This window comes from Fusarium poae, chromosome 2, assembly GCF_019609905.1.
Source record: "Fusarium poae strain DAOMC 252244 chromosome 2, whole genome shotgun sequence".
Taxonomy (NCBI): Eukaryota; Fungi; Ascomycota; class Sordariomycetes; order Hypocreales; family Nectriaceae; genus Fusarium; species Fusarium poae.
Genome location: NC_058400.1, coordinates 762,305 through 783,723, shown reverse-complemented (window position 1 = coordinate 783,723; position 21,419 = coordinate 762,305). Strand labels below are relative to the sequence as shown.

Sequence of the window (21,419 nt, the reverse complement as noted above, 5' to 3'; positions counted from 1 at the left end):
GTTCTGCGCAGTAGGTAGACATAACTGGAATTCTTGAGAGAACGTAAGCGCTGTGGCTTGGAACGAGACACTGCACTTCTGCCTATTTCAACTCATGAAAAGGTGTGATGCTCCATAATCGTCACAACCTATTGGTCTATTCCTGCAGAGTCACGGCAAATGTTTCCTGGATATTCACTATTATTGGTGAATGTGGAGTACGCCAAGCTTGAGGCCAGCCATCCATCATATCATACACATCAGCCCCAATGCTAGGAGAAGTGAGGCATAAATGCAAACATCCACGCTACCTACTAGGCCTCTCCTTCGTGGGCCCCTTGTTTGGCCTGAATGATTTGCTTCGTCATTACAACTGAGCTCCAAAGACTTATGTCGTTCCTCGTCCCCCTTTCTTCCTTCACACGTAACTTGAATAGGACCAACGACTTGCAGTAAGCCATTCAGTACCCCTGCATTGTCCCTGCGAATCACAAGAGACCACCCAAACCGATCAGGCTGGCTACCTTGTTTTTTTCCTCACTCAGGGCCATGTCAGCACTCGATGATCCACAAACTTCACTCCGTGCAAAGATAGATGCACAGTTTAGGAAACACGATTGGGAAAATGAAGAACAAGCGCAAGAGATCTTCTTGGTTGATATTTGGCCACGACTCGAAAATGATTATGAGACTATGGTTGAGAAGATGAAGACCAAATACGACAAACTTCTCAAAACGGAGAGAATTGATGGCATGGTTGAAGGACGTGTAAAGTCCCGTGAGTCTATCAGACAATCGATGCACCGCCGGAGAAAACAAAGAGAACACTGGGAAAGCTTTCGAGAAATGATGGACGAAATTCATGACCTCGCAGCTATTCGCATAATAGTTGACTATCCACATCATCTTACCAAAATCTCTCATTTTATCACCAACTCCAAGACATTATGTCCCAGGGCCAATCCAAATATTTTCCTGGCAGACCGCCCAGTTGGCACCTATTGGGCGGCTTGGTTTGGTGCATACGAATGCGAGAATCACCATGTCGAAGCACAGTACCCTGATGACGACCCAGCCAGATGGTACAACGGAGTCATCTTTGAGATCCAAATCACATGCCTCCCAGCTCATTTACATAACAAAATTGCCCATTCCTTACACTACAAGGGACAAGGCGGGGAGCTATCACGCGGAGACGAAATAGTCATTGATCTGACACGAGGTCTTGGGCTATGTTATTCGCTATGCCTCTATTACAAGTCTGAAAAGCTAGTTTCAGACAGGGACCAGTTGATGAATAGGCCGGTCTCAACTTTTGATCAACAGTTGCCCGGAACTGGATTCGGAGCCATGCCAATGAAATTTCCTAACATTCCTGGATTGGACGATCCACATGTCAAAGAGCTTCCTTCACAGCTCTTTCAAGAGGCTATCAAGAATTCCTCTACCATTTCAGGGCAAGATACTTCCAATACAATATGGAATTCTCTTGTCAGCGAGCTAAGGTTATACTCCGTATTTGTTCTCTCCTATACGTCTTGCTGACAAGCAACGCAGTCGCGCAATTACAGATCGACAAGAGCAATCTCGTCTTCCATCAACGGAGGAACAACAATTCAGAAACAGAATTATCTCTAAGTTACCATTGGAAAGAATGGGTGATCAAGAGGGGGGTAATGAACCGGCTGTGCCATGTTCCTATTCTAGACTCCTCGACAATCCAACGTACCGAGACTGGCCCCGGTTGGTAACATGACAAATCTCGTATAGCAGGAGTAGAGTTTCAAGGTTGAATAACTAGACTAAATCGACACCTTGCTGTACATCCCCTACTCTGCACAGTGATTCTCACCTTGCAGTACTTTTTATTGTTGATACCGACGGATCCACACTTCTCCATTACTGTATTGAAGACGAAGGGATAATTGGTCGAATACTGGATAAAGGCGAAGTTGATGTAGATGCCGCGAATAAATTCGGTGACACGGCGTTATACACGGCAAGCACAGCAAGGGCACGCGGTACAGTCGAACGGCTTCTCCGCGCCGGTGCCCGCAAAGGTTTCATAGACATTGAGTTTTCTTAATTTCTTAATCTTTTACCTAGGTCTTCTTCAGCTTTCTCAAGGTTCTCAACAAAGGTTAATCCGTCTGCACAGACCAAATTTTAAACTTCAATTTAAAGGTTATCTTTAGACTAGGTTTTCCAACACGGGCGTGACTCATTCGACAGCTGCTTGAACTCTATCTACAATGTTGGCGACTTATAAAAGAAGCTTCTGTCGAGCCAGCATATACAGCAGTAACTTCTTCCTCTTTCAATCTCGACTGACTACCAAGTTCACAGCATCAACAAAGACATTCACTTGTCACCCCGAACGATCCATAACGCCAGGCCAACAGTCAGTCAATCCCGACCCTTTGCAACCGCTTTCGCAGGTCCCTTACAGCACAATGCCGGCTACCGTTAAAAGAGAGGCTAGCAGCGAAAAAGCCTATCCTAAGACCCATCGGCCTAAGGGCATCAAAAAACGCCAAGACAGTATCAGACGCAAAATAAGAGCAATCACGGTCGAAGCTTACGGATGCATCGCGGCTCTCCTTACCAGCAGTGGTCACTCAAACAAGACGCAACTGCTTACATACAGCATCGCAACCGGAAAAGAAACGATGTTTGACATTCTTCTTGCCGATGATACAATGGTAGAACCCACAGAGAAGGAGCGGGTTGAACTTCTCAGAACTGCGATAAACCAAGGCAAGGTTTGGTTTGTGAAAAGAATAGTGAACCATTACAAAATCGCGATTGATCCAGTTTGGCTGGGGCCATTAGTGTCCACAACGCCAAGAGTTAAATATTCCAGCTTTGCATCATGCGAGGTATTACGTCAATGCCTCAATATAATGAAGGCGAGTATGGATGGAAAACTACCTCAAAGCAAGCACATGCCTCTTCGGCTCGCTAGAGAGCAGAAAAGGCACGACATGGCATGTCTGATGGAAGCCTTTCTGCGAAATGAGCCGCTGACAAAAGTGATATCTAAAGAGGAGCAGATGAGGCTTATACTGAACAGCAGAAAGTAAGATTAGACAGATGGAAAATATGCCTTCAGAACACATCAGAAGATATAATAGAATTATAGGCCCAATTTTTATACTATCATGCTTGACCTACCTTTCGTAGCAAAGCTGAACGCCCGGAATTCATCGTACTATGAATGCAAAACCATCAAACCATCATACTTACAACCAGCAGAACCTTGTATCATGTACGTGCAAACTGAAATCTAGATCTATCATACTCACTTCTATATCACCACTGAAAACTCTCCTCAAAATACTCCACCCCCTTAACTCCCCTTTTTAACAAGTCATACACCGTCCTCCTAGCATCATCAGCCATCCTCGCAGGTCCACAAGCAACAACCGCAAGACTCTCCCCATCCACCACATCACTCGCCCTCGTCACCACCGCAGCAGCATCTATCCTTCCTCTCCTAAGCGTAACCTGTGACGGCCACTCCTGTAGTTCATCTTGAGGAGTATGCGTCGTGAGATGAATCTCTATACTCAGGTTTGCACTACCCAGGGCGTATGCTATATCTGTTTTCAACACATCCAACGCAAACGCGGGTTCGCGGACTGCCCAATGGATTTTGACTGTTCGTGGTGACGAGGGACTACTTGTTAATAGTTGGAGGTATGATAGTGGAACAACGATGCCACTACCTCCAACTACAAAGATGACATTGTCGAATAGATGAAGAGGTTGAGTATGCCCGTACGGTCCGTCAACGAGAACCCGCTGGAGGGCATTCTTTGGCCACTCTGCCGAAGCTGTATCTCTAAGTCTTGATGTAAACCCATCATAAGGTCGAATCAAGAAAGTCATGGTCCTTGAATCAGAAAACATCTCTTGTGAAATATTTTCATCTGACGTTTGTTCAGAAGCACCCTCAAGAAGAGGAACCTGCTCCCCAAGAACCTTTGCGCCTCTCTGTCCTTCATCCGTCACAGCTGCAACGGTAAAAGGATGACTCTCCCAGCAGCGCGGACCATTCAAAACATGGATATAATAAAATGTTCCTGGGGCTGGTTTGTAGAGACTATTCGACCAGGGAATGACTAGTCGAACAATATTAGAAGTAGGGTGGTAAATGGATGTGGCCCAGGTGTCCCATAGCTTGGGGTTGAAAGCTGCGATGCGGAGAGCACGTATGACACGGTCGGCCACCCAGATGAAGCAGGGTACCCAGAAAAAGACGTCGTATTCGCCTTGAAAGATCGAGACGTGGCTGCTCTGTTAATGTGTGCTATTGAGAAGGGGGGGTGGACTTACGCGAGCATTGTGACAAGAAGGAAGATTGACATGATGATATGGACGACGAGGAACAGTTCGTACTGTTGGCGGCGTATCCAGTAAAAAGATGCCCCGATGAGTAGCGACATGACAATGGTTGCCTGAGATGTTCATTAGTAAGAGAAACATCGGGATTTGATGGAAACTCACAAGTTCACCAACCCACCAAAACATGTAGGACCACCAGAATATATAATGCTCCCAGCCACCCTCTATTATCTGTCAGTATTCAATCATACCATCTCACAGTACAGGGACATACCAAGGTAAACCAAGATGGAATAGCCGATGGAGTGAAGAATCGCTTGGGCCGTAGCGATACGAGCAACCCATCGATGAAAGTTGTTATATGTTCCAAAGTCCCAACCCGTTAACCACATGAGAAGATTATTCCTCATGCCAAAAAGCCAGATGAGTGGAAAATTAGCAAAGGAAATGATGCCTGTTCTATCGGAGAAATAGCGGAAGATTTGTTTCGCTGTGGAAGGGAAGCTGCAAAGTATCAGTATTGTCATTTCTTGGGGGTATATAGGACATGGCACTTACTACATGTTGATCGGTACAATCCTGTATCCATGAATACTCAAGACAATGTTAAGGATAAGAAACGCAAATAGCGTTAGGGACTGTATCCTTGGAGGAACTGTTCCCCATCCAACTTTCTGAGAACATCGGTCTCCAAACGTGGCCGGGACGGCAATTCGGTTCACTGCGGAAGTATATAGACTCCATAGTCGTCCTCCTGATTTGTTTGAATGGTCACGAACTATTTGTGAGTTGGCGATTTGTTGCATGAGATGGTTCAGAACCCCAATGGCAATGACTACAATCCAAAATATGATCATAGCACGACTGACAAACATTAGCAGTCTTCTCATCCAATTGAGAGTTTCACTTACCCGTATAGATCATGGTGTGTATATGTATATGCAACAGAGTCCTAGACACAGTCAGTCTTATCCATCATATTCATCGTCAGTCCTTCTCACCATTGTGTCCCACCAGATCCCAAACCAAGTCTTGGAAGGAATGACAACCTCTCCAAAAGTAATGGAACTTTCCACCTCATTTCGTTCCAGTCGATGTACCCTCTCTTTGTCCTCGGCAGTATAATTCGATATGATACTAAAAGGCGGTAGAACAATATGCGCTTGCTTAACACACGTCTCATTCAGCGGACCCAAGCCCGCCTCTCTAGCCTCAACCATACAATAAACATCAAGACATAAATACAGCGAAAGAATAGCTTTCGGGCTATAACATGTTTTTGTCATGAAATTCGTTTGGTTGCGCAGCATATCATCGAACTGCACCGCCTTTAGAGACGATGCGCATGAGTCGTAACATACTCCCTCGGGGGATCTGTCTTCGGCTTGGGCGGATGGAGCGCATAATGAGAGTATCGTGAGCAAAGAGCTCAGAGATGCAAACTTCATGATGGCGCTGGTGGCCGGAGAGTAAAGGTGAAGAGTGAACTCGTCAGGTCGCAGGCGGAAAGCCGGGGCCCAGGGGTTGGGTCAAGCTTGGGTCTTGTGAGAGATTTTTATCAGATGATCAGATAAGAAATGAAATGGTTAGTCAGGATCAGTCACGTGCTGCTCTCATTAACCAATCAATGATGACTGTCAAGTTACGGATTAAGCCTAGTATCTGAGGGTCTGGCATGGGATGGGATTGTCACAATAAGAAAGAATAAAGAATAACAAAAAAAAATCAATTCTATTTACATGAATATTATAATCTAATTTGAAACAAAGTCATATGTACAGTGCAAACTCTATCTTACTAGTTGCTGTACTGAGAGTAGACGCAGCTAACGGGCTTCTTAATCTCAACGACGCGGGCGTTGAAACCAAGGCACTCCTTCTCGTTGTAACCAGGGTGCGAGGTACCAGTAGCAACCCAAACACTCCAAGGGTCGCTCTCCTTCTGACCGGGGCAGGCCATGAAAGCAGCATTGTTGCTACCAAAGAAGAGGTCTCCAGACTTGTCAACCTTCCAGCCCTTTGTCTCTGAGTTGCGACCGTAAGAGCCGGAATCAGTGTACTGAAGAACACCTTGGCCTGGTACCTGTTAGCAGGGGTTCCCTAATAGCTAAAGTTAAAAGTGATTGAACTTACCCATTCCTGATCGGTCAGTGTAGGCAATTTGCTGCTTCTTGCCAGTGTTGTACAAGACTAGCTCATCATTCTTGCTCAGGCGGAAAGTAGCTGTGTCCTCCTTCTTGCCATTGGCACACTTGGCGCCCTGCTTGCCCTTGGGGAGCAAGAGTTCAAAGCCGCTCTCAGTAGCGCTAAAGCTGGCAAAGTGAATGGGGCTGCCGGAGCGGAGAGCCATCAGACCAAAGGTCTTGGGGACGGGAGAGCTCTCGGTCTTCTTGGCATCGCTGGTGCTGGTTGGGACAGCGGCAGCGAGACCGGTAAGAGAGGCAATGAGGAGAGTCTTGAACTGCATATTGGTGGTTGATTGAGTGTGCAAGTAATTAAGTGATTGGTTGTTTAGTTGGATGAGTGTTGTAAGAGATTGAATTGAATGCTGATGATGAGATGAGATAGAATTAAAGAGGTATATTCCAGATATTATATATTTCTGAATACGAGCTTCAGATAGATCGTCATGTTGATCAATCGGGAAATGAGTTCCATTCTTGACATCATTTGCATGAAACTACAAGGTTCCCGCACTAAAAACGGTCTGTCTCTCTTTTTTCACAGCCTCCAATTGAACGGGTCGAGACTCCCAAGACCCAGAACGGTCCATGGAATATTCTTAGATCTTGCTTGTCCCGCTCCCGGTCTGCCGGGGCACCCGTTCTTTCGCCACTACCGAGACCTAACCTGCACAGCCTCTTTCTTTTCCTCCCGTCTTTGGCTTGTAGCTGAAAGCTGAAAGAAATCAAAATACGAGACTTAGATATTTCATGCCCGTGGCTCATTTAATACGGACAGATCGACTGCCGACATCCGATTTCTATCCCTGCATAGAAACAGAATCCGCGAACAGGATAAATTCATCTCAATTGACCTTGTCTATCGTCCCAGTTGTAGTATCCACTTGACGTAGGCCCTGGTTCAATCTCCACAATAGCTCAGGAGAGTTCCGATCGAACCTGATGATCCTCTCGTTATTGTGTCGATACTCTTGGTTAATGACAATTATCACATAGTAGAATCATTATGTCTCATTCAACTCGGCATAAAGGTCCATTTTGTTTATTCAGGTATTCAAACTCAGACTGAATATACGAGGCGCGAGTCTAGACCAGCCACGTCATTCCACAAACTACCGATTTTGACAGCCCAAGACTAAAAATAGAATTGGGTTATGCATTTCCAACCCTTCGTGTTTCCCTAACCTATCTAGTGGGTAGCAGAAAAAATAATCTCCCAAGTCTTAGGTTACAAAAATAAATAGTCCAAGAGCTATAGTCTAAGGAGCATAAAGTGGCCCACTAATTTCGTCTCTTATGCTTCCAGCGGCCAATTTTTCTAATACCCTGAGGCCTATGTCTTTGACTTGTCTCAAGCAACTATTCTTCTGACCGCTAGTTCTTGACAAACTCCTCGATAGTCTTTTCAAAAGCCTCAGGTTCTCTTCCCAAAAGCTCCTTCAACGTCTCCGTCACTCCAGCCGTTTCTCCAGCCCGAATCGCTTCCCAAGCTGTAGCCCACGTCGTCGCCTTTTCCTCTGTTCCAAAATACTCCTTGATCTGAGGAAGATTGATATACTCTTCAACACTGATCTCCTGAATCTCAAAGTCCTTGCCCGTTGCACGCGAAAGAACCGCAACCGTCTCGGCCAAAGTAAACGACTTTGTTCCTGTCAGAGTAACAATTTTGTTGATATACCCGAATGATGACGGCGATTCCACGTATGAAGCAATCAATCGCGCAGTACCTTCTCCCAATTCATCTCTCTTTACCCAACTTACACCAGGTCCACTTCCATTATGCGGAATAAGAACCTTAGAAGGCGGATTCTTCAAGTCAAGAAAAGAAGTATAGATAGGGAAGGACTCGCTGTAAAGGCCCTCACGAACACTCGTAAACGTGAACCCATCATCCTTCTGCGCAAGTTCCTTCAAGTGCTTCTCACTGTCAAGGTGCGCACCCATGACTTCCGCCTTGGTAGTAACCTCCCCAATAGACGCAAATCCCAAAGACGAATAGAAAATATGCTTGACTCCAGCTTTGACCGCCGCGTCGATGGCTTTGGTGTGTACTTTTGTTCTGTACTCGTGGACATGGCTGGGATACGAGATGAGGAAGAGTACATCTACACCGGAAAAGGCGGCCTGTAGATCTTCGGCGCTAGACTCGTATGAAGCTTGACGAACAATCGTTCCCTTCTCAGTGTACTTTTTGGGTACCTTTTCGGGATAGCGGTTGATGAGGGTGACTTTTTCGTTGGGAACTTGAGATAAAAGATGAGTGTATGTACTTGTGCCAAGGGCACCTGAAGCAGGGAAGATGCCGATTTGCGTCATGGTAGATTTCAGTACGAGATGTTCGTTGTTGGTTGTGATGATTGAAGTTGAGAGGACAGTACTTGGCGATTTTATCTATTATCTCTGATGTTCCGTGGAGTTGTATCCTTAGTAATCCGTCTTGACATGACGTGATGACATCTCCACTCCGAAAACTCCTTCAGCTCCTTATCGAGACTCCGATAAGTCCATGAATCTCTGATTGGACAATCCGGACTTGATTCCCAACGTCAACATTTCAACTCTTGTCAGTTGTTCTCATACAACATAACGGATGCAAAATACAATCGAGCAATTAGCCTGATTTATCATGGAATAATTCACTCAACAGTATTCTTTGATCGACTGCAACTCCCCCACCGCAGCAGGTCATGTCATTGTCAATCCCCATTGGATTGAAGGCGCATAAGATTGCGCCGAGAGTTTAGAAAAGAACACACACTATACTGATATCAGCCTCTCAATCTAGATCCGCTGCTGTTGAGGCTGAGACTGGGAAGCTGAAAGCAAAGCTGAGAGAAGGCTACAGGGGCTATGTTGGTGGCTTGCAGTAGTCCATCTGACCATTTCTATATTAAGCATCATGATCGGATCTCGGTATCTATCTAGCCCTAGATCTCGGGCTAAGTCTATTGCAGGTAGCTCGAAATGCAAGGCATTCCGTGCTTTACAGTCGGTAGCAGACGTGACGTTCTCCGCGCCCATACTAATTATATATAAACATATCGTGTCTCTCGCTCTCTTTCTCTCTTTCCTAGGCACGTCTTACTATAGCTCTCGGGTCGTATCCCTGCTCAATCCTCTCTGTTGTAACTTGGCGTTATATTCTCTCCTACTGAAGAAACTTGATCTTAACCTTGGAAGCTTTCTGCAAAGACATCGTTAATAATGCCAGATGCTTTTTGAAATATACTTACATTCCACAACACCATGATATACTCGTGTAAATACTTCAGCTCAAAACAGTCCCAGCCTCTGAGCTGCAACCTTGGGCAATGAAATTAGATAGTTAAAGTATAACCAAGATGATAGGAACGGATTGTTTAAACAAGATGATTTCTCAGTACCCTGTTATTCCGAGGCTCTATTTACTTTAGATTTGCAATTAAGTCTTATTCCATAACAGCCCAACTCTATCATGAAAGAAAAGCGGCCAAGTCCAAGACTAGACATGGTTAATGCAAGATACAATATAATTCCAGCGCCAACCTATCACTCAAGGTTCTAGTGACACTACACTATAAGATCTCTAATCAAGCATGACACTTGAAGCGGTCAGATCTATCCGACGCATCCGGACTCAAACCTTCCTAACCTTTTCTCGACCCAATCCACTGGGTAAATCTTATTTACACTTCAGTCTGTAAGCTTATATTTATTATTATCTATTTAAAATTCTCTCTCTGAAATCCTAGAAAATAGACACAATCCTTAGATAATAACCTTCAAGTATATACATATGTTTTGTGTTTTATCACAAGGTTTCTTTTGCATACTCCTCTCTCGGTAGTTTGTTTTCTAGAGCTAAAATTCAGTTCTGTAGGCAGAGAATTTGAAATGCATCTTAAATCAGAGGGCAGTAATTAGCGTGAATGATTGAGCGCGTTGAGCGCGTCAAACCCGATAGCGGCATTACATCTTGAGCATTGAGTTCCGACATCGGGCATGGACAATATCCAAGTCCAACTCAACATACAAAAGGCAATCGATGATTAATAGTCACGGTGGAAAAGACAGCAGGTTTAGTTTAACTTATTCGTTTCGTTCTGATTGAGATATATACACATTATTCTCATGTACTACCGCGTTCTCGTCATCTTAGATCATAACACCATGACCTCTTAAACATCCAGGTATAATTAAAAAAGAAAGCTTTCCTCCACAGTAAACAAATAACAAGACTGTGCGCAGACAAGCCTAGACGTGGTCGTCGTGCTCGGTCTTGGGGACGATCTTAACGTCGCCAGCACCCATGGTCTGGGCAAAGGTCTGGTGAGGTCGCCACTTGGCAGAGGTTCGGGGAGTGGTCTCCTCCATCATCTTATCAACCTGCTCCAGAGACAGACCCTTGGTCTCGGGAACGAGGAAGTAAGTGTAGACGAAGGCGCAGGTGCAGAGACCACCCCAGATGAAGAAGACTGAGGACTTGAGGTTGCCTCGGTTCTCACCGACCATGTAGGGGGTGATGACGGCAATGATGGTGTTCCAGAGCCAGTTGGAAGCGGTGGAGAGACCGACACCACGAGATCGGATAGGGATAGGGAAGATCTCGCCGATGACGATCCAGGCACCAGGGCCCCAGGTGGAAGCGAACCAGAAGATGAAGATGGCGATGAAAGCAATCTGGGCGTTGACAGCGCTAATGTTGTTGGCGATCACGCGGTCGGGATCGGCATCGGTGGGAGAAGCGTGGGTGTGGTTGAAACCAACGGTGACACCAATGATGGCGACGAGGAACTGGCAGATAAGCATACCAAGAGCGCCGATGAGGAGGATAGATCGACGACCGAATCGCTCAACAGTCCAGAAAGACAGTGGGGTGGAGCAAACGTTGACGAGGGTGAAGACGAGAGAGATGAGGAAGACGTTGTCAATAGCACCGGTGGACTTGAGGAAGGGGGTAGAGTAGTAGAAGATGAAGTTGACACCAGTCCACTGCTGCATCATCTGCATAGAAGTACCGAGGATAGTTCGACGGAGGTTAGACTTGCCATCCCAGAGGCTGCCCTTGAAGCAGTTGGCCCAAGAGCCGAACCAAGTGGTGGAGGGAATGATTTGGCGCTCGTACTCCTCGTTGGCGACAATCTCGGCAATCTCAGTCTGGACGTACTTGGAGTCCTTGGGCTGACCACGGACACGGGCAAGAGCGTCGACAGCCTTTTCGATTTGACCGCGCTTGACAAAGTATCGGGGAGAGTCGGGAAGGAAGAAGAGACCGACAGCGAGGATGACAGCCCAAGGGAACTGGATGCCGATGGGGATTTGGTAAGAAGCCATGGAGTCCATGTTCTCGGTTCCGTAGACGATGCAGGCGGCGAGGAGAAGACCGATGGTGATACAGAATTGGTAACCGGCGACGAGAGCACCACGAACACTCTTGGGGCACTGGAGAAGATGTTAGAATTGAGACATGAGTAATTGAGGTTGTGACTTACAATCTCAGACATGTAGAGAATGACGATGGCGGACTCGAAACCGACACCGAGACCAGCAACGAGACGACCGACGACGATGCAGGCAAGAGGATCACCGTGACCAGTAATCATCTGGATAACGACACCGATAGAGTAGATAATGCAGCCCATAATGACAGTCCACTTGCGACCAATGCGGTCGGCAAGATCACCAGCGATCAGAGCACCAAAGAAGGTACCGCAAGAGAGAATAGAGACAATGAGAGACTGGTGGCTCTCGGAGAGCGCAGTAGCACCACGTCCCTCAACCTGCTCAATAAAGTACTTGGAGCCGTTGACACCATTGATGTAACCGGAATCATAACCGAAGAAGATACCACCGAAAGAGGCAAAGGCGCACAGGAGGTAAGCCTTCCAGGTGATGGGAGCCTCGATCTGCTCGACATTCTCGGCAGTTTGAAGAGCGACAGAGCCGTGTCGCTCGTCGGCGTGGGAGTCTGCAACGCCCATTTTGGGAGAGTGGTTGCTGTTGTTGTTGTGAGTCTGGTTTGTTTTGGTTCTGGCCAGGCAGAAGGGGGGAGAATAAATAGTTGTTGTTGTGAGGGTGAATCACAAGAGAGGAAGGAAGGAGGGGGGAAGAGGAGAGAGAAGAAATTGTTGTGATGGGATGGGAATGAAACAGTTGTACGAGTGAGGGGGGCAGACGAGGTCTATTTAATCTCTGACGAGAAAAGGAAAAAGAAGAAACCCAGAGTCTGATCGTGTGTAAAAAAGTCTAGTCTGATTACCGATGGTATGAGTTAGTAGGCATGGGGGAGCATGGGCCAAGCATGGCATGGCATAACATGGGGCAAGGTTCAGAAGCTGCAGCAACCAAAAGCATCCATCTCTTTTAGCAACTGGTTGACGGTGTCAAAAGAATTAAAACCACTAAAGCTAAACTTGACTAAGCCAAGAGCAACTCCAAGTGGTACACTACAAGCTTTTTGATTCGACGCTCAAGGTTTACAAATTACCTACTCTGGTACACCCTCTCTCTGTCCGTTCACGAGCAATTCCAGATGCAGACAGCTTCTACAGAGACATCGTGTTGTCCAGTGTCTCTCCCTCTGCCTCGGAGCATGCAGAAAAGCTGTTAGTGCTTGGACCCGTTATTTTAGCCCCCCTAGCAATAAGTCCCCGGGGGCCCATGGGGCACGGTAAATGGGGTAGCAGGGATGCTTTGGGGAGGCCATGGGACCTTTTTAGACACGACACGCCCTCTGTTAAAGTGCGGAGGAGGCCGTAGAGACCAAAAGTTACAGGGTGTGAAGATAATAAAACATGGCAAAATGCGATGGCGATGGAGTCAAGTGACGGTCATTACCGTTGAATAGAATTCCCATTGATTGAACTGAATAGATGTGGTAATAGCTACAAATGTTCACTGCATACCGTGTATCAACACAACAACAGAAATACCAGCATTTGTACTACAGGAATAATATGCAGTCTCCCATACCCAAAACAATGAATCACCAACTGTCGCAAGGCTCCTTCAATTACTCTGCAAAGATTCCGATTTCTAATTTCTAATTAAAAAAAAGGAAAAAACCTGCACTTGCACGCGCCCAGGCTAGAATCTCTTACATCTGGGGAAAATCGCGTCTAGATCCATCGGCCCCCTCCAGCTCTTTTTCTTTACTACGAAGTAAGGCCGAAGCAAATAAAAGAGCTGGAGCTCACTCAGTACAACGATTCTCATTAGTGGACAGCGACACCAAAAGGCGTTGGTCCCATAACGGTCTGAACTGGGGGGGGGGGGGAGGGTGGTGGGGAAAGGGAACAGCCCAGAATGGGAAAATGTCCCCAGAGAAGCGCCGCAAGTAAGGCCGGCCGTTTATTTCCCTTCCTTTCTATCCTTTCGGACACTGAGCACGGGACCTTGTTCCATCAAGAGTTCTAGAGTTAAAGAAAGACTCGAATTAGTAGTCTGACGGTGGACGCGGACGGATACGGGAACGAACCCAAGCTGACGGTATGGATATGATGAATAATAGTTGAACTAATTAGTCAATGAATCAATCTGCCTCTCCTCAAGTTCTCCGATTGAATGCTACTAATGTATGCGTTGTGCTGATCTGTGGTAGCATCAGAAATGCCATGCCCATTTGCAGTAAGCATACATACATTTAATTCATCCCGCATTTTAACCAACAAGTCTTAAACAAATACTGCATTCAGCCAGTCACGAGCAATTCCTTCACTCCAACTTTTTTGGCCGACGCGGGGAAATAAAAGAGACAGAACAATACGTGGAGTGTCTTAGCAGTCAACCCCTTTGCTGGATCCTCCTAATGGCACATTCTCGGTGATACTTTACAAACTGTAGCGCTACGCCCCTGGTCAGCGTCCTGGGGGATGGGGGGGGGATGGGGCCATGGGTTGTAATTGACCGAGTTCAACACCGTCAACTCTGGAGACTTTTGGTCTTTGGGGTAATAGTCTCTTCCTCATTGACCTCTCGGAAACTAGGGAAACCCGGTTGTTCATCATCATCACCTGTCAAAGTCCCACGAACCTCTCTCTCTCTCTCTCTCTCTTTCCCCTCCCCCAGAATACACCAAAGTCTCTCCGAGTCAACCACCGAGGAATGTTTCTATTCTGCACAATCTCCCCAGAATACTCCGGATTTTCCAACAACAACGCGGGGGAAAAGACGAGAGAAAGGCCGAGTTGGATTCATTTGGCCGAGAATAAATGAGAAACATGTCACTGATGAATAAACTCCTTCCAATTGTAGTTATACGATGGTATCGCGATAATTCAGTTTGTCTACCAACGAATACTGATTGACTGACTGACTGACTGTAAGCCACCATCGTCACAAACACGGCGAATCGCATCGCATTTCTTGTCATGCATAATTTCCGGGCCGAAACGTCAGGGCCTGGTAATTGAGTCCCCAGCCCAAAAGCCAAGGCCTGGTTGTTACACACCAGTGACACCACTTGTTCTGTTCCTCAATAGTATACCTTTTACTACACGCGATTACCGGGAATTGGTCTAGTCTAGTCGCATCGACGGATACTCGGATACTTGCAGAAATTCGAAATTCTTGGTAAAAAACGCCGTTTCCGTAGCTTAACCGCTGGAAGTATCAACGTCGTTGCAGAACCAACAGTCAAAAACGGATACCAACGGACGGATCTTGCAAATTAATTACGTGAAAGGAATCCTTCGTGTTCAGCACGGGAGATTAGTATAGAGTAAAGTGTTTTTTTTTTTTTTTGAAAGGGGGCAGGCTGTGTTGCACCCACAGGATTGGGTAACACACATATCATCTTGTACGTGTGACTCTAGACTCATGTGTACGACGTTCTCTAAAAATAATACGATTATTGTTGGCAGTGTCTGGATCAACCGATCGGATATCGCCTTTGACTCTCCATCCCCTTTTTTCTCGCCACGGGTGCACGTCCTGAACCACGGTCTCGGAATCGATCCATCAGGTAGTATTAGTATGGAAGACTCCGGAGTTAGCCATGGTCACGAGGATGACTATCCATATTTTCCCAAACGGATATTCGCTACTGTATTTGAGATAGAGTAATGAACAAAGTTGTCAAGCCATGACCAAGCAGACCATAATGTGGTCCTGTATGCTTAGCCGAACTGTACCCAGATTCAGACTCTCTCTCTCACACACACCCCCAGCTTTCCCCCCTTACCTTACCCTTTGAACCTCAAATCTAATTGGTCCAAATGTCAAAAAGGTGCTTTGCAGAACCAGAAAAACGGATTGAGTACCAAGTGGGTCTCGGCCGGACTCACTCTGAAGCCATCGTGTCAGAAAAATACGCCTAAACCGGGGGGTGTATCTGTAACTAACTGTATGTACTCGTGATGATCCTACGAAGAAGAAAAAAACTCTTCGGCCGAGATTTTTCAGCTTTTATGACAGAAGAAAAAAAGACAAGCCGTGTTCCGAGAATACACGCGCTGAAACGGATGGTGATTTCCAAATGCAGTTATCCTTCCGTTTTGTTCGTTTGGTGATCGGATCTTGAATGTGGTAGCATTCCAGCATGTCACCAGATGAAGGAGAGAGTCTACTGTTCTCGGTCTAACTATCATTTTTGCCTCTTTTTTCTGCAGACCATAATTCTAGATGTAGTCTTTCGTCTATGATTTGTGTCTCAGTCCCAAGCTCAAGCTTACTCTTTTGCTGATCATCCATCCCACCACCGAAATCTGATGGTTCCCCGCATGTAACAATCGCCAATGAAACGTCCATTCTTGGATATGGCAACGTTGAATTTTTGATCTGTTGCATCAATACCAAGACGATCAATCAATATATACACATGCACATGATCATTTTGGGCTTGATTAGTTTCAGCCGCAGTATCTAACTAAATGCTCAAATCATAATTGATCTTGATATTGACGTGAAATGTAAACATCAGAGGCTTTTGTTGCCAAGGCGCCAAGATCATCATGCAACGATCACTGCAGTCTGGGTGATGAATATGGTTAATCCTCTTTTTGACATGTGTCTCGTGATGCTTTTCTTCTCTTTCTGGTTTGGTTAGAAAAAAAAGGTAAACTGTAAGTTTGACTTTAATAACGGCGATCACTTCATAGCTCAAGTTCATCGTGTGTTTTATTTTCGTTTACCTGTTTGGTGGTATTCGCGTGTGTTTATCTGTCGGTCATCAGCAACCGACTCTTGACAATGGCATGATTAAATATGACCATTCAATTACGACTGCATCCCATGATTCAACATGCGATGCTTACGAAAAAGATCAGTCTATAGTTCTGTTATGATTGAACGCGACAGTTTTATTTCAGTTCATCTACCCTAGATCAGAGACAGATACTAACTGGGATCCAATTTATTAGTGTTCCAAAACTCCATACCCCAGAATTTGAGAGTCAAGCGAGAGACGATCCATATCATGGACCACCTGCAGACAGGGACGGGACTCCAGTAAAATAATAACACCGAGATCTCTTCTTTTCTTTCCCCAGAACCCTTTTTTCCATCAGTGTCTGACCCGACAGTTTGTTCATCCACCGAGATCACGCCGACGTCTGTGGTTTTTAAAGTTGACGAGCCCCGCGTTGATCTTGATCCTGATCAATGGGTCTGAGATGAGATGAGACGAGACGAGATGTGTTTATCTGGGGAGATTTGAGATGCTGATGAGATAACAGATTACGATTGCGATAATATGTCAACAGCCATTCAGTCATGCCAAACCGACCATTCACATCGACTCACTCGAAAATACCGCGTATCTTTATTGAAGCCATCGTCAAATGACGTGACTCTCAGCGAACCTTATGCTCCAGACGCGTCAACAATTAAAGTATCACCGAATTGACGCGACATCGAAAACTACACGCGCGACAACTCCTCGACCGACAAAATCTACTTGACAAGTGTCAATATCCTTCAATCACGGGCGCAACCTCTTTCTGCAAGACATCTCCGGGCGCATTGATCAGCTATTGCGACCTGGGACAGTTACATCCAAGCTTGACTCGCCGATACCGATACCACCCTGCGCATTCATCACGAGCTTATTAATGCGTTCCGATGAATATATTTGACCAGAGTCATGTCTTGTCTTCAAGTAAAGGCTTGTGTCAATTAAAAAGGTCGGAATGGGAGATGTACGCGTCGAGATTGAGACATGGTGCGTCATGACAGCTTCAATGATGACATTCCACAAATGGACTTTACAGATGCATCCGTCTGTGAGATAATAATTGATGGAGTTTGACTTCAAATTATGATGACTTTTGGTCGAGATAATATTAATATTAAATTGAAGACTACAAGAAACCGGCAGTTCAATTGACGCCGGAAAACACTTCTCATTCTGGTATCTTCGGCTCATATCTCGGTGTCTCCACCCCATTCGCAATTTTTCGCCTCTTTTTTTTTCTTTCCCGTATTCCAAGACGTCATTAGCATTGATATCATAGTCTAAATTCCCATGTGAATTTACTTCATTGACTTTCCAACTCATCATCGACAGAGCTTGACTACTGCATCAATCATCACATCAAATTCTACACCACCAGAATCTATACAACAATGGCTGAACAAATGCAAGCCTGGCAAGTCGCCAGCCCAGGAACTTTCGAATCCGTCTTCAAACACCACACCACAATCCTCAAACCAACTCCCGAATCCCTCAAACCAGGTCAAATCCTCGTTCAAGTCTCCCGCGCTGCTCTCAACCCCGCAGACTACAAGATCATCGAGCTAGGTCTTGCCTCGCGCGCAATTACTTCCTACCCCAAGACCCCAGGCATGGATCTCAGCGGCCGCGTTGTAGCCGTCGCATCAGACGTTACCGACGTTAAACAAGGTGACCATGTCCTCGCGCGCGCATCACCGCTCAAGGCATTTGGTTCCCTGTCCGAGTTCACCGTCGTCGATAAGGAAGGATACAGCGTTATACCACAAGATATGGACTTGGATCAAGCTGCTGGTGTGGGAACTGCGGGATTGACCGCATACCAGAGTATTCAGCCATATGTCAAGAGCGGCGACAAGGTCTTTATAAATGGTGGTTCAGGTGGTGTTGGACTTTGGGGTATTCAGATTGCTAAAGCTCTGGGATGCCATGTTACTGTTTCTTGCTCAACAGGTAAAGCAGATCTGTGCAAGAGTCTAGGAGCAGACGATATTATTGATTACAAGACGAGCGACGTCATGGCCGAACTACGCAAGCGCGGACAAGTCTTTAGTCTCTGCGTCGACAACGTAGGAAACTCACCACCTAACCTCTACGGAGCGTCAAACGATTATCTCCTCCCCGGAAGCAGCTACGTTTTCGTCGGAGGTCACGTCTCAGCCAAGAGTTTCTTGAGTCTTTCCGCTGGTATCGTGCGCCCTGCGTTCTTGGGCGGCGTCAAGGCCAAGTTTGTTAGTTACATGACAGTGAACAAGACCAAAGACTTGAACCAGTTGAGGGATTGGATGGCAGAGGGTAAAGTCAAGACTGTTATTGACTCGACGTTTGGGTTTAAAGAAGCGGATAAGGCGTTTGAGAGCTTGAAGAAGGGGTCTAGTGGGGGTAAGATTATCGTGAGGGTTGAGGAGTAAATGATACCTTTGAGGCGCATTGTATAGTGGTGTCTATGTAGTATACATCTATTTAATAATTGGAGTTGATACAAAGGTCGTTTGTCGCCTGTGATGTACTTGAAGCAGTTGTTGAACTTACCGAAGCCTCTTGACGCCTATTGATAGGTAAACACCAAGACAATAAGCCTAGACAAGACAAGGTGATGCGCGGGATCGGACCGGTCCGAATACACATCTCACGTCCAGTAGAGTGTATACGTGGCGCATTCTGCCGACACTCAAAGCTTGCGCAGGCCGGGTCGGGACGCCGTACCTGTCCTTGTTCCTGGATGACGTGATCCGGGGCTTTTAAATGTGTATCTCAAGCAAGCTGCGCCTGTGGAACATGTTGAGAACTTTTGTCCCAGCCCCGTCAATGATAAGAGATCTTTCCAATCTCTCCGTCTCCTCACGTTCCCAACCCAGTGACAAACTTCCGAGCAACCCACGCAGCACCGTGTTCCTCATAGTCCTTCTTTGTAACCGCCAACCTCTCAATGTGCGGATGGCTGGCTAGATTGGCACCGCCGTACCACGTCTGTGTAATCGGGTCTGCAGGTCTGGCCACTCTCACTATACAATCGTCCGGAACGCGCTGCACGACTTCTTTTTGCACTCGCTGGATGAACCCATCAAAGAGTGAGTTTCCACCCACGACGACAATGTTGGCCAAAAGACTAGGCCAAAGACCGATGGGGAGTTCATTGAGGGATTCCTGAACCAATTCAGCCAGACCGGGTTGCCTAATCCCGATATCTGATGGATTGAAGAGTATTTCAGGAACCGTGAACCTCTCATTTCGTAGTGTCAAAACGTCTTCTTCGGATTGGTTGGCTATTTTCTTCGCTTTTGAATGTCGCGCGGGTTCGTAGTCGCATAACCTCCCCTTGAAATGGGTATGAAAGTCGGGTAGGATGTAATCTTTGGCAATACCACCTCCAGATAAATAATCCGGTCGTCGATCTCCCCTCGCTCCCTTCCATGACTTTTCTAGATCGGCCTTGAAGTCGGGTGAGATGTAGCAAGAAAGCTCCTTCATCTCGTTGACGATGTATGTGTCGTTACGCATATCGAAATGGCGAAGGGAGATTAATCGCGTTAGGTAATTGGTGAGGACCTTGCCGCCGACGTCTAATCGTTTGACGGCTGAGTGTAGAGGTTGGCCGCGGAGGAGTGGTGTGATGGTCGTGTGCGAGTATCCGGAATCGATCACCATGACGGCTTCGGCGGGGGTATTACTGGCGGTCGGGTCGTCTTGGGGTGTTCGGAATATGTTTTGGATATCGTGGTAGGCATTGAATGTTGGTCCTATCTGGTCAGCAATGAAGGACACGAGCATCTAAGGCGACATACCTATGCCGCGATAATAACTCTCAAACCCGTACTCTTCAAAAACAATCTGATCGCAATTATTTTGGAGAATGGGCAATCCATTTGGCGGTTCAGCGAGTATCAATCTCGACTCAGCAGGATCAATCCCAAAAGCCTTGTTCTCAAAAATCTCACGATCCCAAATCTCTTTTTGCGCTTCCCAATTAACGATAAACCCCTTCTCCATGGGCCTCCGGAACTGTATCTCTCCGAAATCGCGACATTTCTCAATCTCGGAAGCGACGTAGACTTTGCGGGCGCGGTCGCGGGCGATGACGTTTGGGATGATGCGAGGGTCGTCGAATTTGCCGTCGCGTACGATACCAGCTTTGATAGTTGAGGCGCCGTTGTCGAGGACGAGTGTGGAGGATGGGCCTTTGGGAGGCGCGGGTTTGGGTTTGCGTCCTCCGGCCATGGCGGTTTTGTGGATGCGATTGAGAAAATGGGTGGTGATTTTCTTGGAGGTTTGGCTGTGACGCGATTTCATGTGGGGAAGTGTTACATAAGCCATCATGAAATGTGGTCATGATACGAATACTGACCGTTTTGATGGATATTGCCATGTCATGGGATCCCAGCATGATGAATGCAGTTGTTTCGCATATTGAATTGCCTCGTCATGATACTGAGTTGGTATGAATATTTTGTGTGAGTTTTGCGTAGAGCCTGTGACGCAACTATATCACACAAAACCACTTTCACTGCAATTTTAACCCCTCCCAAGGTATTCCAAGAGAGTAAGTATCGCGGCTTCGACAAGAAACGCGGCCTTTCACTGCAATTTTAACACCACCAAGGAATTCCTACAGTTGCCTATTAGCCATGGCGACATGTTGGCTACTCAATCATCCTCACTGTAAACTTGACCCCTCTGAGACTTGTCTGACTAATGCGATACAAGTTGTCTATTATCGAAGTTACCTAGGGAAGTTGTCAAGTTCAGAAAGCTGTAACTGAGAAA

General features: G+C 46.4%; 7 protein-coding genes across 7 annotated transcripts; 2 read left to right on the top strand and 5 right to left on the bottom strand.

Annotated features, from left to right (window-relative positions):
- Positions 1-528: 528 nt before the first annotated feature.
- FPOAC1_004182 (uncharacterized protein) lies at positions 529-1,617 on the top strand (the record flags this gene model as incomplete). The annotated part of the gene is made up of 2 exons (XM_044848736.1): positions 529-1,470; positions 1,537-1,617. 2 exons carry the CDS (start codon positions 529-531, stop codon positions 1,615-1,617), a joined length of 1,023 nt encoding a protein of 340 aa, XP_044707446.1.
- Positions 1,618-3,475: 1,858 nt separating this feature from the next.
- On the bottom strand, positions 3,476-5,774 carry FPOAC1_004181 (uncharacterized protein; the record flags this gene model as incomplete). The annotated part of the gene is made up of 8 exons (XM_044848735.1): positions 3,476-3,501; positions 3,708-4,273; positions 4,318-4,439; positions 4,489-4,550; positions 4,601-4,830; positions 4,885-5,190; positions 5,238-5,278; positions 5,328-5,774. The coding sequence occupies 8 exons, from the start codon at positions 5,772-5,774 to the stop codon at positions 3,476-3,478; spliced, it is 1,800 nt and encodes a 599-aa protein (XP_044707445.1).
- A 349-nt stretch (positions 5,775-6,123) lies between these two features.
- On the bottom strand, positions 6,124-6,792 carry FPOAC1_004180 (uncharacterized protein; the record flags this gene model as incomplete). Its single annotated transcript, XM_044848734.1, has 2 exons — positions 6,124-6,401; positions 6,459-6,792. 2 exons carry the CDS (start codon positions 6,790-6,792, stop codon positions 6,124-6,126), a joined length of 612 nt encoding a protein of 203 aa, XP_044707444.1.
- A 1,090-nt stretch (positions 6,793-7,882) lies between these two features.
- FPOAC1_004179 (uncharacterized protein) lies at positions 7,883-8,824 on the bottom strand (the record flags this gene model as incomplete). Its single annotated transcript, XM_044848733.1, has 2 exons — positions 7,883-8,149; positions 8,270-8,824. 2 exons carry the CDS (start codon positions 8,822-8,824, stop codon positions 7,883-7,885), a joined length of 822 nt encoding a protein of 273 aa, XP_044707443.1.
- Positions 8,825-10,741: 1,917 nt separating this feature from the next.
- FPOAC1_004178 (uncharacterized protein) lies at positions 10,742-12,468 on the bottom strand (the record flags this gene model as incomplete). The annotated part of the gene is made up of 2 exons (XM_044848732.1): positions 10,742-11,929; positions 11,980-12,468. The coding sequence occupies 2 exons, from the start codon at positions 12,466-12,468 to the stop codon at positions 10,742-10,744; spliced, it is 1,677 nt and encodes a 558-aa protein (XP_044707442.1).
- A 5,581-nt stretch (positions 12,469-18,049) lies between these two features.
- On the top strand, positions 18,050-19,066 carry FPOAC1_004177 (uncharacterized protein; the record flags this gene model as incomplete). The annotated part of the gene is made up of 1 exon (XM_044848731.1): positions 18,050-19,066. One exon carries the CDS (start codon positions 18,050-18,052, stop codon positions 19,064-19,066), a length of 1,017 nt encoding a protein of 338 aa, XP_044707441.1.
- A 430-nt stretch (positions 19,067-19,496) lies between these two features.
- ARP6 (Actin- protein 6) lies at positions 19,497-20,873 on the bottom strand (the record flags this gene model as incomplete). Its single annotated transcript, XM_044848730.1, has 2 exons — positions 19,497-20,395; positions 20,441-20,873. 2 exons carry the CDS (start codon positions 20,871-20,873, stop codon positions 19,497-19,499), a joined length of 1,332 nt encoding a protein of 443 aa, XP_044707440.1.
- Positions 20,874-21,419: the final 546 nt, after the last annotated feature.